Raw genomic sequence first — 19,510 nt, forward strand, 5'->3', positions numbered from 1 at the left:
GGTGACCGTTATTGGCGTTTTAACTGTAATAAGTATTTGAATAAGACAGTAATTTAGCTTTTATAATTGTTAACTAACTTTTGAACTACCTTGTATATTAAAAAAATTTTTTTAATTGAAGTGTAACGATTTGTAAAGTGTATTGTTCAGGTAAAGAAAGAGTACACAATTTCAATTTCATTAATAAATCATGTAATACATTACAATTATGTACAGAACTATTTCAACTTTCACAATAATAAACTTCATATTACAAATCCCTGAATTTTATTTTGGATTGTTTTATATAACAAAACAAAACAACTCTTTCAATAAACTTTTGGGATGTCCCTTTAAGAAAGACACGACATTTGATCCTTTGAAATGACAGAAATGATATAACTCTGTATTCCGCACGGTTGATTTTTTTTTTATTTTATTATTATTTTATTTTCTTGTATATCGATTACTGCGAGGCGAGTCTTGCACTGTGTCTTCCTGAAACAAATAGAAAAAATGATATTATTTAAATATCGCACGTTAAACAATGACATTAACTCAAAAATAATGACAAAAAAAAAGACTTAACTAATCTGAATTTAACATAACTACTCGCCATTTTTTTATAATAAATAAAAGTTTGGTGTACCCGATCTTCCAGAATGCTCTCGATATTCTGATCTACTTCTAGAATGCCCACCCCAATGAGAAGAGGTTTCGTCTGCATCATCCAACATTGCTAAATCTACAGGATTATGAACTAAATATAGAAAAATAAATAAATAATTACAGATGTAGAAATTATTTAAATAATATTTTGTATAAATTATAATTACCTGGATAATGATAAATATGAACATCTGACTTTGGAGGTCTTGGAGTACGTTTTACAGTCGCGTATTGCGGTTCCTCAAATATCTAAAATACGATTCTAATTTTTAATAATGCCATTAATAAGAGGTAAAAACTGAGAATAAAATATAATAAATATTTATATTGATTAGATTAGTTTATTTAATTAATTTATCACATTATTAATTAGAAAAAGGATATAAAATCTAGATGAATAAATAACTTTTAAGTAGGAATTCTTCTAAAAATAGCTAACTGTATACTGAAAAGAAAGGTTTTTTTAAAATCTTACGTAACATTTATAATCGAGTCTTCCCTTACATCACTGCAATTTGCATCCACCAATTTTCTCTCTCCACTTTCAGCTAAGTGTGTCGTTGCATAAGGGCTTGGATAATACGTAGGTTCGCTCCTACCAACTGATCTCTGATTTGTTGCTTTTTCTAATTCTGCCAATAGCATAGCTTCTTGTCCACCTCGAACTTTTCTGTTTTCATAAGTGGAACTTCCTGTAATGCATATGTTCCATCTCATCAATGTCTAAAATTCGTAACATTACAAAATCTTAAAATAAAACAAGTCTGACCATAAAGACCGCTGTGTGTACTTTCTGAAGGTGTACGTTTTCTCATAATGATACAAACAAGCACTAATACTGCAAGAACAACGACTATAGATAATGATACTGGTAAGATAACTTCTAATTCCAAGTAAAATGGAGATCTCTCGTTACTTAAAAGAACACTGTCCGGATAATTCCTTTCTGTAAATAAAAAAAGGGGCAATTGATAAATTATTCTTTATATATTTTTATGCGTTAAAAACATTTTTTTTTTCTAATTTACTCTATTTTAACGTAATTTTATTCGATTATAATTAAACATTAATTTTAAAAATACAACATCTCTTATTTATTAATTATATTATATACAGTAAATTAAAATATATGCTCTCGATCTCAAATTAGTAGTGTCTTTCCCTTGTACTATACATCATACTATTCCTGATAACAACAGGTCATGCCATTACCTATATAACTCCGTTCTAGAGGAAATTTTTGAATTAAAATCATGTCGGAAGTTCGATTATTAGACTGAAATTTGAAAAAATTGCAGCCCAATGATCGTAATATTATCAACCATTTAAAATATGGAAATGAGTATAAAATATACAATTTTAAAATATTTTCCATTATTTTAATATAGAAAATAAATATTAAAATAGTTTACATTTGAATACTTTAATGTTTAAAACGTAAAATAAAAAATGCAAAATTTAAATTATGACACACTTTAAATATTGCAACGTTAGTTATTATTAGTTTTTTCCCCCCCAAGGAAGCTTAACAAAGTGTTTAATTAGTGATTTTAATGTAAAAAAAAGATCTCCAACGTCTTATAAAAACTCTATTGAAGAAGAAACTTTCTAAAGGAACTAAAAATAAGTTTTATAAATTTTCCTTCGTCTCGTTATCTACTTGTCAGTTTTAAGCTCAATTAAATTGGTACTTTTACCCTCACCAAAAAGTGATGACCGTTAAAGTAACCACATTGCTCTAAGATACTTATTAGCATAAAATTAATTAAAAATAACTTGCCTTTTGTTTGTGGCGGTGTCGAGAATGTATATTCTGCTTGTGTTGCTCCAGCTTCGTTGTGAGCTGTGATTTGCAATTGGTACGATGTACCATAGTTTAATCTTTTTATTAAGAATACTTTTTCGTTAGCGTTAACTCTATCGAATTTCTTATACCATTGTTTTTCTTTTTGCTGTTTGTAACGGATTTCAAAGAATTTAATAGGACATCCGCCGTTTTTCCAACTATCCAACCTTATCGATATCGAAGTTGAATTAAATTGTAAAAGATTCTCTCTTTCGGGTGCTTCTGGTGCTGTAATAAAAATAAAATAGAAAGAAATAAAGAAGTTAACAGAAAGTAAAAACAGCAAATAAAAAAATAAACAAGTATTGATTTTTAAACGTTTCACGAGAGCAAAAATTATTTATAAATTAATTACTTAATATTTAAATTTATATTCTGTTGTTTATTATTAATTAATTTATTATAGTAGTTAGATAATGTTTTAGTGTTGTTACATTTATTTAATTGTAATCATTTAAGTTTCGATATTCAATTGAATTATTAGATCACAATCGAAAAGGGCACCTAATCTGTATAGTATAATATAATTTATTAATTAGTAGCAATAACAATTAGAAAATAAATTATTCTGTTATTGTTAATAACAGATTAATTACTTAACAAAGAGATAAATAAGTAGAATACATAAAATATTTACAACAATTAAAAATATTAATTAATTTTTAACTTTAATTACTCATATATCATGTAATAATTGACTAGATCAGGAGCTTCCAAGCTCTTTCTGCTTGTTGATTCTTTATACTGATGCAAAAATAAGGATGAATTTGTAAATTGGATGAAATTTAAAAAATCGAATTATAATTAATAGCATCTTTTAATTAAAGAAAACTAAAATTTAAAGCCATAGAAACATGTTTTTATTACATTTTTAAATATAATAAAAATAAACGTGTTGACTAACTTTCAAATTTTCCTAATAATTTATCAATTCCCAGATGAATCGATTGATTTCTAGGGATGGCTAAGACAAGGTTGGGAACCCCTGGATTAAATGCTGTCAGTTAATGACAATAAAAATATTTATTTTAATTATTAATCTACCAAAATATTTATTTCAATTCAATTAAAATAGTAAATAATTATTGAAATATCTTAAAATCCGTTTATTTAAATAAAGTTCTACTTCAATAGTTTTGCCAAGTAATTATTGTTGGAGTAGAAGAAAATATTTATATATAATCTTCGAGGTATAAGAGAATTATCTTTGGAAAGACTTAGTTACACTTCATAAATCAATTGTCACCTAAGTTTTCATAACTCTTAAACTTTACGATTGAAATCGGATTTCGACCATGAAACATAAGGTCAAACTTCCAACGCAGTCAAATATCTAATAACTATAAACTTCATTAACTTTTGTATTAGTTTCTGCTTCCGAATGAGTCAATATGCATTATCTATCTTAAATGTTTATAGTTCCTGAGGGATTTTAGTAAAATTATCTCTGAGAATGTGTTCAGTCTACGTATGTAACTAATTCTGGTTTAGTTTCTGAATCAACGTTTTACGTCGACGTCGATGCAGAAACCACAACCATTATCTCTTTATTACTGATTAGAAACATAATTACAGGGTATATAACACGATTTACGGTTTGTTATGAGGTAACTCAATAGCTGAATTTCGTCGAATATGTCATCATCGTTGCAGTTTGAACAAGGAAACATTTATACTTTAACTCTGCTCTTTAATGATAGAGTCGGTTAACGAATTTTATTCTTTTCATATCTTTATAACAAATTGGTTAATAAAGATATAATTAGATCTGCATTCGAAATGTATTCATCAATATCTTGTTTCTAAACAATTTAAATACAAATAGCTTTCTTAATACTATATTTCACGTGTAAATTTCATTAAACTTTGTTCATAAAGATTGTATTGATAGCAGGATTCATATTACATTTTTAATGTATAGATTATCTGCTAGGTTTAATATTTAATATTATAGGCAAATGTATCTTTAACTTTTCTTTTAAATCATTTAAGCTATAATATATATTTTATAATGCTTATAAATATGATTTAAACTATAAAATATAACTTTCTTATGCGATATTTTTTCAGTAATGTAAAAACTTATTTTAAAAATAGATTAATGATAGCTATTTGTTATAATAAAACATTAGTTTTCACTTTTAATAAATTTTTTTCCTTTAAATAATTTAATTTTTCACAAGGAAAAATATATATATTTTTAAATTAATTAATTTTCAAACTTATTTTAATTATAAATCTAAGTTTTATAATTTATAAGAAATATTTACAATACAATTGTAAATATTATGTTTAATATTTTCTAAATTTATAAAAAATTATTCGATAATTAAGTTAATTATGAAATTTTAAAGATTGAATTTTGACAACAAGCATGCAATGTTTTATTGAACTTGTTATGAATTTATGAAACGTCTAAATTGATTTTAACGGTTGCTCATTAATGAATCATGCTCCTATAAATGTTAAATTGAGTGGAAACAAACTTCAACAACCTATTACGATAAATCTATTACTTCTAGAAAATAAACCGTTTTCATTTAATATATGAATTAAATAGAATTTCTAATATAAGTGCATCTACTGAAGTATGTATGTATATATATTAAGAAAGAGGAAATGTCGATACAAATTTCTTTACGTGTTTCTGATCACAGAATACGAATTATGCAATATACATACATTCCAGAGAATTTTTATCGAAGTTATCGATTGTTATATCTAAAGGTAAAAAAAAAAGTGAATTGGCTTTTGTGAAAATGGTAAATCATTGAAAACTACCTTTGAGGTTGTAAATCTTGCTTATTTAAGTGCTTTGCAAGCAAAGTATACAGTACGATCAGCTCCTTTAAAGAAAGCTTATATACAAGAGAAAGTAATACTGAAATTTCTCCCTAGTTGTGTAATGAGATCCTTGGGGAAACGCTTTGCAGAAGGTTTTTCATTCTTTTCTAAAGTTACTTCAAATTTGAAAAGCCCAAGGCGAACAAAACTTAGATTTATTGAATTATTTTAGAATCACAAAAATTCCTTTTATTCTTTATATTTCCATTTTTGTTTAAATAATAAATTATAAATTGAACTTTCTAGATAATATTGAATTTTAAAAAGGAATGTAACTACTTTAATGTAATTATATATTTAAATTTTAATCAATTTTACTAACCTCTTCCTGTGGTACGTCCAAATATTATATCACTCTTTTCTCCTTTTCCCACGTCGTTGAATGGAGTTAAATAAAATTCGTATTTCATACCACAATTTAAATTTTCAAACATGAAACTGTCTTGTTCACTTCGAACTTCTATTTCTTTCCATTCACCGTATTCTTTTCGATAATATAAAAAAACACCTGGAATACGACCAACAACTTTCAATATATTGACGAAAATAAATTCTTCAAGTGAAAATAAAAACAAGTGAAATTTTCTATACTCCTTTTCTTTTAATATCGAATTTTATAATATCATTCACCTACTTTTAATATTTTTATTATAAATCTTTTTATAGGTCTATATAAAATTAAAGGCATAAGTAATGTACAGTACTTGCAAAATTAAGATTTAGTTATGTAAATGCTGCTATTATAATAATGATATTACCATTATCGTTATAAAAGTAACTCTACAAACTTATTAAATGCACTATACTTATATCTATATGGCACTTTTTTTAATATCACTGCCATAAATTAGTTTATACGTATGGTTTTATATAATAAATTAGTTTATATATATTGGTTTTATACAATAATACTGTTTATTATATGTAAACAGTAAAAATATTAAAATAAATAGCGGGTAACCCAAAAGTCAGTTAACTTTGTTTTTGATAAGAATTTCTGTCAAACAGTTTGTAAATTTGTGTAAAAGTGTTGTAGCTTATATACTAAACAAAAATAGTATTATTTTTGGCATTTTTTATGAAGTTGTAAGCAATAAAGGATTTGAATATAACAGAAATTTAGTCTTTATAACGGTTAGCTGATTTTTGAACCTCAATTTATATAAAATATAAAACTTATGGGATATTTTTAGTCATATACATCATTCAAGGTTCAATATAGCTTAACGTTTGCAATATAAATATTTAGTTTAACATATTAAATACATTATAAATCCAAATTTTGATTAAATATACCAATAATATTTTTACTGCAAGGGAAAACATGTTAAATTTATTCTGACACTGTTATAAAATTGCCTTTATTTCTACTTGCAATAAATTTAAATATGTAGTGACTACGTAAAGTTTTAAACGATAGTTTTATAGATTGAATGAGTTAGTTTTATGACATTATAAACATTGATCGTATTTAAATTGTTAAAATGACTATATGCTTTACAATAAACTAAGCAGTAATTTTATATAGATAATTCTTTATTCAAAATTCCCATAAAATATATAAGAGAAATAAGTTTTCGTTTATATAAAACTTTATTGTTTTGTGAAATTTAAATAACGTTTAAATTTTTAAATAAATTTATATAAAAATATATATTCGAGGCCATTTCCTGTCATAAGAGCAGCTAATGTCAGCAATATCTCTGTTAGTTTTGTTTGTATGTTCGAAATATGGAATCAAACTTCAATTTAGTGCTACTGTTTGCTCTCTAAAATTGTCACTAAATCGAGTATGGCGCTAAATTGAATTGCTGCAAATAAGAATATTATGTAGTAGTGAGGTCTACGTACAAGTTTCAGTTTGAATGTTTGAAAATTACATAATTTAGTATTGTTTGTTACGTAAATCATACATTTAATAATTTACAGATACTAAAAGATTTTCTATTTAATATTTATGGGAATGGCCCGTTCATAAGTATTAGAGGAGAAGGTGGTATTATGGAACCCCAATTACATTTTAGTGAATTGTAAACAAGGTATCATAACTACACCCACAGTTTTTGTGCGAAAAGTACCGGTAACTAGTAAACTAAATGTTCCTAATTGGATTTTTCGCTAGTGTAATTATAAGTATGGTTTTTGAAGGCTTTTGTACAAAAAGTCCGAAAGTAGGCTTAGAGAAAATCGGGTGGTAATATGGAACCTTACTGTATATTTTCAAAAAAATGCTTTAATGTAGCCAAAAACAAATAGGAAAGGACAAAAAATGTTAAATAATTACAAAATTATTTACTCCAATGTATTTTATCGCAAAAATGCTTTTATAATAGAAAAATATGACCTCCATCAACAATATATATTCCAGCAGCTCTTTTTCGATATTCTCAGGAAGAATTGGCTTTCTACCTAGTGTCTTTTTCACAAATTGCTCTGGAGGAATGTCTGCTTGCAAATAGAAAGTTCGGAGGAGTTGAGTTCCATATTACTGTAAAAGCACCAATGGGGTCCATATTTTACGCATCGCCATCTTGAATTAACTTATGTCTGTCAAGACCAGAATTTAAAAAACGTGAACATCACACAGATTAATACGTACCCCTAAGTCTCTGGAACGGAATACATGCACCAATGAACCTACAATTACACGATTTATATTTTAAAAATAATTAAATTCACTTAGCATTCAAAACTTGCGAATTTTGAAAAAAACAAATTTGCTGATTCAATACGGACAACCGTTCAACTGAAGTAAAACGGGTTTTCCCCTTGCTATGGATGTCTGCCTAGTTCAGTTCAGCCACATTCCGCTACAGTTTGCCTTTATTATCAGTTCGAAATGAGGTGGTTCCATAATACCCGCAGTGTTCCATAATACCACCTTCTCCTCTAATTGTCTTTTTTCCATTTACAAGAGCGCTTTAATCGAAGTTGGACTGAATATTCTTGACCAAACTTGAAATATTCTTATTCCAAGTTTGATCAAGATTGGACCGAAAGAATTCAGAGACTTGCTTACAAAATTTTATACAAAATTTAAATATTTTATTTTTGAATAATGCTATTTTTAGTATTAAATTTTTCACTTTCTAATCAAATATTTCATGTTTTTAATGAGAAAAAATTAAATTTCTTTGTAAGTCTTAAATACCTCGTATTCTCACCGTTACATAAAATATATAAATATATTTACAATATAATTTTATTTATATCACTGTTTACTATAAACATTTATACGGCTATCAATATCTAATAATATAGGTATTTAAATATTAAAACAAGAACTTTTATACATTTCTATTAATAAGTGTAGCTCGTTTCTTCTCTTTTCTATAATGGAATATTTTATTAGAAATTGAAAAAAAAAATGTACTGTACTTCTCTTTTATAAAACTTAAAGATAAACAAAATAAACATTTTTTCATAAATTATATAAGAGAATTTAAAAAGAACGAAAACTATTTCCTGTAATTTTGAATGATTTATAAAGGATATTAGAATCAGTAAGTATGTAATGCAATGTTCGATTATAGATTTTAAATTTTCAATATCAAATAAGTGTAACAAATGACGATTCAGTTGTCACTGTTGACATTGATTTGATATTGTAAAATTCCATCACAGATCTTTCGATAAGCAAGTATTATTATAATAAGTTTCTGGGCGACAGTTTTCTAATAAAAGCTAACGCTGCGGCTTGTCAACTTTTGTCAATTTATATTTTAAATTGTTCGAAAAGACAACCATAATATATCATCCATATAATCACATTGTTAAATTTATAACTTTCTTGAATTATGATGTAAATGTGCGATATTCATCATCCGTTTCTGTCATTGTTTAAACTTTATTATATAAAGTTTAATTTCTAATGTCAAAATTACTTACAAATTTTTTATATTTTATATTTAAAAAATGCTTTACTAAAAGACTATATTTAACAAAAGTTAAATTTTATCACAAAGACGTATAGATTCTAGAAATTGCCCTTAGAAAATATAGATACTTTTGGATGACAGAAAATAAGACCTCATAAATTTTATATAGTTGACGTTTCTTATCTCTGAATCGTACTTCACAGATCACTTAAACATAGTGAGAGGGATTTAGCGAAAATCCACAGGAATTTAGTCTACAACTTGGTTGCACCATCGTTCGTCATTTTGTAAAACTAAATTTTAAGGAAACATTTTCTTCTGTAATAAAGTTTTATTATTGTTTCTGATCGATCTGTTTCATCTAGGATGCTAATTAATTATAATTAATTTTAATGAATATATAATACTTTAGCTGTAGATTACTTTTTATTAGGTATTAAATATAAATCGGAAAGTAATATATGTCTAGAACTTAAAATTATGGCTTAAAAGTTCTCAATTATTCTTCAAAATTAAATATTCCTCAACTTATATCTCAAAATCTTTCAATTGTTCCTTAAAATTAAAGCTCTAACACTTTCAATTATTCCTCAAAATTAGAGCACAAAAGAGAGAATTATGGCGATTATTGGAAATTATTGACGAGAAATTCTCTTCAACTTTTTTTTTCAATAATTGAATTATATAGGTGCTGGCTGAATTATTTGTCTTATTCACTTACACATTTCTAAAAGAAAATCAATATTTTTAAGTTGCAAATAAGTTATTAAAGTTTTACAGCTATTACAATCTTAAATTTATTGTTATAAAATATTTTCTTATGTAAAAGATTCACTTGAATATATTATTTATTAAATGAAACGCACATATAAAGTGAATTTAGTTATATAAAATTAATATAAAACTATAAAATATATATGAATAAAATATGATCAATTGTAATTCACTTTAAAAATTAAATTTTTTATCTTTCATATTATTTTAAAATCTAATCATTTTGAAATAAAACTAATTTCAAATATCAAATTTGAATTTTAACTGAATAACTATAAATAGTTATGAGTTTTTAGTTTAAAAATAACTTTTATGTTATTAAGAAAAATAAATAAAATTGTGCATGGCGCCATCTGTTATGAGATTTTGTTATAAAAAGTTTTATATTTTTCATTACTATACAATGGCAAAAAGCTTAATTTTGACGATAGGGATGAATTTTATATCAAAGTATAAATAATAATAACGAATAAAATCTTCATTAAGTCCTATCCCCCTTGAGATAAAACACGACCCCTCTATATCCCCACTCTCTTGACCTTTCACTTCTAAAATATAATAACACTAAAACACCTTATACACAAGTTGCCGTGACAAATTTCGGTTCTTATTCTTTATCCCATCCTGAGATATTAAAGGAAATAGACGCCAACATTCACACATACATGAATATCCATGAAATTTTTCGCGGTTTTAATAGCTTTTTTGGGTTCAGAAGGTCTGAAAGCATGAAGATTTGCAAAATATTCGGGTCAAATTTAACACGATTCCAATAATTTCCCTTGCTATGTATACATAACAGTCGGGAAAGTAAAAACTTAATAACATGACTAAATTTTATTCTAGTACTGTATATTGATATATAGCATTAAAACTCTCCTTTTTCAAAATAAAATACTTTATTACAGTACTAGAATAAATCTCAATCAATACAAAATATATAATTTTTTATAATAAATAAATACCAATTTAAAATTGTAGTAAGGGGAAAAAATATATAAAAATAAGTAATTTAAACTCTTTAATCTTGCTTCTATCTTTAATGAAGAGGAGTTTGAAGTTCAAACGTCCAAACCAATTAAGAAAACACCTTGCAAAGCAACAGTATTTCAAAAAAAATATTTTTTTTTATTTCAAGTATATTTTTACTCTTTTTCATTAAATTAAATAAAAATATAAGATAAAGTGAATTAAAAGTAATGATAATAGCTTAAAATACGAAATTTGTTTAAAAATAGAGTTCTTCTTACGATTTATATTATCAATTTAGAGTATATTAATATTTAAAATTTAATTTGTTCTTTATTTTATTATTGATTTATATATATATAAACTAAAGAAAATTGGTAAATTATTAAGATTGAAGAGAATATTCCACAAAACCAACACATAAATGGTAGCTGTGAAAATTCATTTTAACTTGACATATGCATGTATATTTGGTTTCTCATTTAATTAAAGAAATTTTCATTTTTATGCATTTTAATTTTATCTGAAGAGGAACGGGAGTGAACTCCATTCAAAATACAAAACTCATGAAACACTTTTCATTTGGTTTGTGCGTATTGATTTCATGGATTGTTATTCTCTTTAATTTTATCTTTAATACAATTAATTATAAATAATATAACAATAAAAATTAATTAGTAATAATATTAATTTTTTTTAAATTCAAGAATGTTTGAAATAAATATCTACAATGAAATCCTTTATCGATTCAGTTCTTGAAGTAATTTATATTTTGTAGAAAATATTTATCTCAAAATTTCTGATCAAGTGATAGTTTTGTCATTGGAATCCTGTATATTTAGGAAATCCTCTATTAACGTAAGAAAAGTTTACTGATAAATTCTCAAATTTCTGTAAATGAAAACAGAAATTTGAATAATGTTTTGACTTACTAAATAGACAAAAATATTTTATGAATTCAAGTTTAATTAATTTTAATCAAACAATATTTTCCATTAAATATTCTTTCGGCTCATTTAAATTAAAAGAAGCGATAGTTTTCAAATTAAACTGTTAAATAATAATTAATATTTCAATGACATAACTCTTTAAATGAATAATTTAAAGAATTATAAATAAAAAACAAAACAATATTAATTGATTGATGTTAATTAATGACAAATAGACTATAATTTATGTAAAGTTAAATTATTATGTTTATATAATTAAATTAAAATAGCTTAAAAATTAAATTTTATAAGAAAATTTATAAAAATTTAATATTCCATAATTGATAAACATTTAAAATCAATAATTTTCAATTATTGATTTTAAATGATTGATTCATTTAAAATCAATAATTTTCAATCATAATTGAAAAACATTTAAAATTTAAATTAATAAGTGATAAAAAAAATTAAAATGATTAATATTAGGTTTGAATATTGCATTTTAATAACTTACATTTTATCAGATTATAATTGAAGGATTTAAATTGAATATTATACATTTGTAGTTGATATTCTAATAGTATAAATTAAATACTCCAAATGTAAATGGTAATTATTAATCTAATGTAATATTAATTTATTCCGTTCATTTTTTTATTAATGTTATTCGTTTATTATTCTAAGTAACTGCAATTTAATTTTTCAGTTACATCAGTCATTTAATAGGATCTTGCGTCAAAGAAAAAAGAAAACTATAACTTGCTAATTAACAATTTAATTTCTAAGAAGAAAATTAAACAATATTAATCTTTTATTTGTGTTTGTTTTTATAACGATTTGATAAATTAAATTCTTTGATTTGAAATATAAATTGAAATCAAATACAAATGTAAAGAGATTTAAAAAATGATTATCAAAACTTATTATATATAAAAATAGAATTAAATTATTTTATTTAGTTTTGTAGTTTGCAATATTTATATATTTTCTAGCAAATTTGTTACAAAATGAAGCGTAGACTTCTCAGAAAATGCCACGGGTTCACGAAATACATGTTAAAATAGATACAATTATATACAAATTTATTCACAATTATACATAATATCTTATATGATTTCCTTCTGTTATTGAAGGGATGAGTTGGTTTTCTTGTGCTGTTTTATTGACTTGGCAAAAGCTAATTACATTCTAAGCTAAACATTCTAATTAAAATTATGATTGTCAAGGTAAGCGCTGACAAAATCATCATTTTCCACATGCAGGCCTAGTGAGAAATTATTCTATTAGCAAACTAATCGCTTGCTAGGAACTTCCAAGCTTAAATGACCCCAATAGAAATAATTGGATATTAAATTTCATTTGTTCATATTAAATGGAATATCTAAGGTGCTACAATACTTAGTGTTTAGTGTCTTCGGGTGTTTAATTTGCCACTGCAGGAAAGGAAGTAGAAATCTGAGGTCGATTAGTTCAATTGTAAGAAATGTTGACCCTCAGTGGATTCGCTATCCTCTTTCCAGTTTTATCGGTTTTCTTCTTTAGAGGAAGATGACAACTTTGTCCAATGGAAGGCATAGTTGTCACTTTTCGGTGACACATCACTAATCTTCGAGAAGAGAAACTGTTTTCCTTACTTCAATTTCTCCTATTTCCTATTGCATTTGTCGTTCCCGTGTTCTGATGCATTAACAGAATCTTCCATCTCAGTGGTTGGTTGGCTGGTGTGGTAAAAACATCAACTTGCCGCTCTGAAATACCCAGATTTGAATCTATATCAAATCCTCACTACTTTTCATGGATGGTTTGATCCAGACAGGTCTTTCCCGTACTTCACCATATGGCCGATCTCTTGTGGTATGACCAAATTCATGATGGATATGAAAAAGTCTTCTTTGATCCGACAGGAAGGAAAGCGCTATTTAAAAAAACTTCTGATCATAGTCGTTCTGATTTTTCTATATCCTCTGATCTAATTGATCAGAGCATGCAGAAAGAATCGAATCCGTCTTCTTTTTTGTCTTAGTCCCTCTGTTTTCTCTTCATTCTTTTTCTACCTTCTCCAGTTTGAAATCTTTTATTAAAATTGGATAACCAGACCAACAAAAGTCAAAAAATCCATCACATGATTGAGGTAGCTTGCTTTTGTTTACATGTTGGGTGGATGCAAAAGACAAATGATCGACGAACCACTTCATGTTTACTTCTGAATAGAATAGAATAATGTTTCCATGTATATTAAGCATTTCCTAATTGCTCTTTGTTTTAAAAAATGTTAGACTTAATATGTTGATGACAATCATGATATTAACAGTAATTAACAGCGCCCGACATATATAACTATACAACTATATAACTATATAGATATAACTATAGATATAACTATAAAATATTCTATATTTTAAATATAGAATATGTATATATCAGCGAAAATAAAATATATCCTTATATACAGAATGTTTCGCGAGGAAGTAGCAATATTTTTACAGCGTATTCTAGAAGCTTAGGGAATACAAAAACGTCATAACCCTTCAAACGTATTGTTTCGGCGCTAGAGGGAGTTAAATTTCGTACTAACTTCCCATTAAGATTCAGCTTTGCAGCATTCAGCAGTGCTGCAGAGCTGAATCTTAAGGGGTAGTTTCAACATCTGTGCTTTACTAAAATGTCAAGAAATGCAAGCGCGCCTTACATTTTGGTAAAAACGTAAGATTCTGAAAGTAAGAAACTGAATAGCGCGAGAATGAAACTATATCGCAGTGCTTATCAGTGCTGCATCTTAAGGTATCAGTCTGTATTAAATTTCTTTTGTATTTCAACGTGAATTGTATTTGTTTTCGTAAAAATTAAATAATTATAAGGATCATTATGAATCAGCATACGGAATCGTCCGTAAATTATAGAACGCTATTTTTATACTTTTAAATTACCATCTTACCCTCATAATGCTCCGTAATGACATCAAACATACCCAATCCAGAATTACATAACACATATTCTCCAGCGACTTTCTTAATTGTACTAAGAAATAAAACAGCATGGAGTACTGGACGCTGCATTATTTTATTAATTATTTGCAAAGCAGTAACGATTAGCTATGCAACTCTTCGAAAACAAAAATGAATCATTTTGTTACTAAAAGGTTAAGTCCTACCCTGTCGTTACATAACGTCTTTTTATACACACCGCGTTGTAACGATAATCTGCATACCTACCCACATCATCGTTAAGTAATTTATGGACATCCCTATGTTTATAAAGCAACGAATAATTTAAAATTAATTGCGTAGATTGGCTGGCCATACGCGAAACAGATTCTTGAGATAAAAAGTATGGAATGTATACATTTTAATTAAAAATTACTTTAAAAATTAAGAAAGTAAATTTTAAAAGATAAAATAGAACCACACTACAATGGAACCAAATATACCGCCATTATTATCGCCCGGAATAGAAATAATTTTAATCACAAACAACTATAAATACGAAAGTAATTAGGAAAATATTTAATAAATATACAACTATTCTCAAAATATATGCAAATTACGACTAACTTTCAACTCAAAATATGCTGTAAATATTTCAAATCACCGATTAAACCTTTGAAGCGAAAGAGAAATAATGGTGAGACTTCCCGTTTGCTGGAGTGCAATGTTACACTTGTATGATTTGTAGAATAATAATAATAGATCATGTGTCCTAAATGAAAATGCAATTCTTATTGACTGTATGTGACATATTTGATGTGTATTTCTTCGTATTACCTGGCACTCAGGTATGTCTGGCCTGGAATGGATAAACCGTGAAAATCTAAATTTAATTTTATATAAGATTTTTAAATATGTTCTATTAGACATGTCTCTGTTGTAAAATTTATAAAACTTAAAAATTTGAAAAAAAAAAAAATCAGGTGTAAAACCAACCTGGCAACGAGGTACCTCGGCCAACAGTGGCCAAGCGGTACCGTTTCCTGAACACTGGGAGTTCGGTCGTGGTTTCGCACCTCTCCACAACGGGCTGGCCACGTGGAGTTTTCCGGGTTTTCTCCACATCTGTAACGCCTGAATAGAGGCTAGTTACCCTTAAAAAGACCTCCCGGAACCCCCCAAAACAGATCGCCCAATTGTTGTGTTGCCTTAACTTAATAAACAAACAGAAGGCACCTTCGAGCTGGCCCTGCATTCTATAACATATTGATTCTAACATTAAGTCAATATGTTGAGTGTATAAATATAATTTATATACAGTATTATATTTTACAGTGTGCAACATTATTAAGTAATGATTTTCTAACGTTCATATTATTTAGATAATGAAAATTTCAAATTAATTTAATTTAATCTCTACTGAAAACGAATAGCATATTTAAATCGTCAAAGATATTCTGTTTAATTTCATAGTAAAGTATTTAAATCAGCATATTAATTTAAAAAAGTGTTATATCAGTATTTCTGAATCTGAACCGTTTGTTTTGAATTTTATTAAAAATAAATTTTACTTCATATTTAAAGTATTTGTTTAAAGCAATTTATTTAAGAAAAAACGACAAATTTATAAAAAGATTTGTAACTTTATCATTCCTTAAAAAAATTATAATAGGACGAAATATTATAGTCATAGGGTATGTATTGTATAATAAAAAATATAACATATTTTTACTTTTCCGGCTGTTATGTACTGTACAGTACTTACACATAACGAGAAAGTATTGGAATCGTGTCAAATTTCCACGTTTTGTTCCGCTGACCCAAAAGTCATAAAAACGGCAAAACATTCCGTGGATTTGTATGTATGTGTATATGTTCGCGTCTATTTCCTTTAATATCTCAGGATGGAACAAAGATTAAGAAATGAATTTTGACATGTTAGCTTGTGTGTAAGGGACATTGATGCTATTAAATTTTGGTGATGAACGGTCGAGAGAGTGGAGAGATAAAGAGGGTCAACTCTTAATGAAGATTTTACTCGTTTTTGCATTTACATTAAAAAAATAAAAATAAAATTTATCTTTATCCTCAAAATTAAGCTTTTTGCCATTTTATAATAATAATATAGAATTTTTTATAACAGAATCTCATAATAGATGGTGCCACGCATAATTTTATTTATTGTGATTAATAATATAAATGTTATTTTTAAAATAAAACCTCATAACAGCCAGGAAAGTTAAGCAACTCGTTTCTGCATTTTTCTTTTTATTTTCTTTGTTTAATCGAATCCTTTAAACTCGTAGAAAATTTAAGTTATAAATATATTCTATTCATTATATAAGTTCTTTTTGAAAGTTTTCTTTTAATAAATAATTATCTTAAAGAAGAATAGATAGAAACATTACCTCTTTTGAAATTTCAAACGTATCATTTATCCAGGTAAATCGAGCAAATAATAAAATACACTCTACTGCGAACAAAACTGTTTAATGAAAATTGTATTCTGATAATATCAAAATACATGATCTTATTATTTAAATATAATAGAGATTGTTAATATATTTTCTAACATCTTATTTGTTGCATTTTAAGATTTATAACTAAGACAGTCAGTAGCGTAGCGTGGTGGGGCGGCAGGGGCGGCAAAATTTCACAATAAATAATAATAATATCTTGTAAGAATTTGAACCATTATATTTCATATTTTCGTGCACCTACGACTCGTACCGATTGAAATGAGCACGGAATAGTGTTACCATCCATCCGGATAGTCCGGGAATCGACTCGCCGTCAGGGGATATCGTGCGCAACCTGTTGACCTTTTTCTTTCTTTTTTTTGTTGCTTGTACGATTTATTCGTATATGTATACACCATGCTAATATTGAATACAATCGTACCCAGCAAAAATAAACAAATAACGTAACCAACACCTTATTGCTTGCTGAGGGAGTTTTATTAAAAACGAACGTTTTCGATCCACTTAACTGATCATCATCAGGTTCGAATATATGAAAATGGAATACATCATAAATGGATAGCAATATTTTTACAGCGTATTCTAGAAGCTTAGGGAATACAAAAACGTCATAACCCTTCAAACGTATTGTTTCGGCGCTAGAGGGAGTTAAATTTCGTACTAACTTCCCATTAAGATTCAGCTTTGCAGCATTCAGCAGTGCTGCAGAGCTGAATCTTAAGGGGTAGTTTCAACATCTGTGCTTTACTAAAATGTCAAGAAATGCAAGCGCGCCTTACATTTTGGTAAAAACGTAAGATTCTGAAAGTAAGAAACTGAATAGCGCGAGAATGAAACTATATCGCAGTGCTTATCAGTGCTGCATCTTAANTAAAGAAAAATTACAGTTTGATTCTAACAAATTCAATATATTTTTAATGTATAAAAATATTAAATCTTAATAGAATATGTGATTTTATCTCTTTCGAAATCTTATAAGAAAAAATGGCATAGTACACATAAAAAGAATTAAAATTTAAGGAGTAAGTAATAAGTATCACACAGTTTCGTTCACATTTCTATTTATATTTTATATTTTTGAGAGTTTATGAAGTTATAAAGAGATACTATAAACAAAATACACGAGGGAGTCAAAAGTTGCTTAATACTCTTAGAAAATCGAAGAAGTGGGGAATTTTTGCTTAATAGAAATATAATAATGCTCAGGTGCAACAATGTTTGTGTGTCAACCAGACGGCATAATCTGTTTCTATCATGCAAATATTTCCCTGCCCAATTCAGTTTGATATTTTAACGTATTAAACAACTTTTGACTCATCCTATTTATGTTAGACTATAGAAAAATATCAAATTGTCTGAAAAATGTCTTCTTTTAAATCTGAATGTGCCATAAGAAACGACACTTTTATCCACTGTAGAAATTATTTTATTCTCTCTCATTTGTGGAAATGGAAGTAATTACAAATTCTCCAATAAAATTTTCTGTTTTATTTTTAAAATACATGAATAATACAATTATCCTCTTATGTTAGATAAATTATTACTTTGAACATTGAATTTTCTGTTCGCAGCTAACAATGATTCTTTAGTAACAATTCACGAAATTAATTTTTGATTAAAAGTTGAATATATAATTAATTTTAAACAATTCATTATTGATAATCACGTATAATATCTCAAAATTTACTACTAATTTGAAATAAGACTAATTTGTATGTTTAAAGAGTCAAAATATTAAGATTAATTGAAATACCGATATACAAGGTGTTTTTTTAACTCCCGCCGGATTTCAAATTGCTATACATCCAGACGAAACGTCGCATCACCATGAAAAAACTCGTAAAATGCTGCTTACACTTTAAAGTTTGACAACGATGTATAGCTGTTCAACGCCAATCACCAACTGTGCCCTACAATCAATCCGTTGTTCATCAAATTGTTCATCTAGATAATGTCTCACCAGAGGGGCGAAGTGGTGATCCCCATTTTACACTCCCGCACATCGTTTACATGCAAATTTGGGATTCCGAGCAAACTTTTTAGACGTCACTGGAACACGATTGGAGGTCTGGCGTTGAATAGCTGTACGTCACTGTCAAACTTTAAAGTGTAAGTAACATTTTGCAATTTATTTCATGAAGATATAATGTTTATTCTGGATGATACAGCACTTTGAAATCGGGCATAACTTAAAAAACATCCTACATATTTTCATCGC

At 26.9% G+C, this 19,510-nt stretch overlaps 1 protein-coding gene across 1 annotated transcript in view; it reads right to left on the reverse strand.

The window, feature by feature from the left end:
* Window positions 1–219: 219 nt before the first annotated feature.
* The window catches only part of LOC111612530 (Down syndrome cell adhesion molecule-like protein 1 homolog), a 46,509-nt gene continuing 27,218 nt past the window's right edge, over window positions 220–19,510 (reverse strand). Inside the window, exons 11-17 of the mRNA XM_023353766.1 lie at window positions 5,661–5,846; window positions 2,429–2,722; window positions 1,418–1,594; window positions 1,129–1,340; window positions 816–897; window positions 596–739; window positions 220–477 (exon numbers count right to left, since the gene is read on the reverse strand). Of these exons, the coding sequence (XP_023209534.1) occupies window positions 603–739; window positions 816–897; window positions 1,129–1,340; window positions 1,418–1,594; window positions 2,429–2,722; window positions 5,661–5,846 (1,088 nt within the window). The 3' untranslated portion in view covers window positions 220–477; window positions 596–602. The remainder of the gene's footprint in view (window positions 478–595; window positions 740–815; window positions 898–1,128; window positions 1,341–1,417; window positions 1,595–2,428; window positions 2,723–5,660; window positions 5,847–19,510) is intronic.

Source organism: Centruroides sculpturatus, unplaced genomic scaffold (genome assembly GCF_000671375.1).
Source record: "Centruroides sculpturatus isolate CEXI.00-Female unplaced genomic scaffold, Cexi_2.0 scaffold3, whole genome shotgun sequence".
NCBI lineage: Eukaryota > Metazoa > Arthropoda > Arachnida > Scorpiones > Buthidae > Centruroides > Centruroides sculpturatus.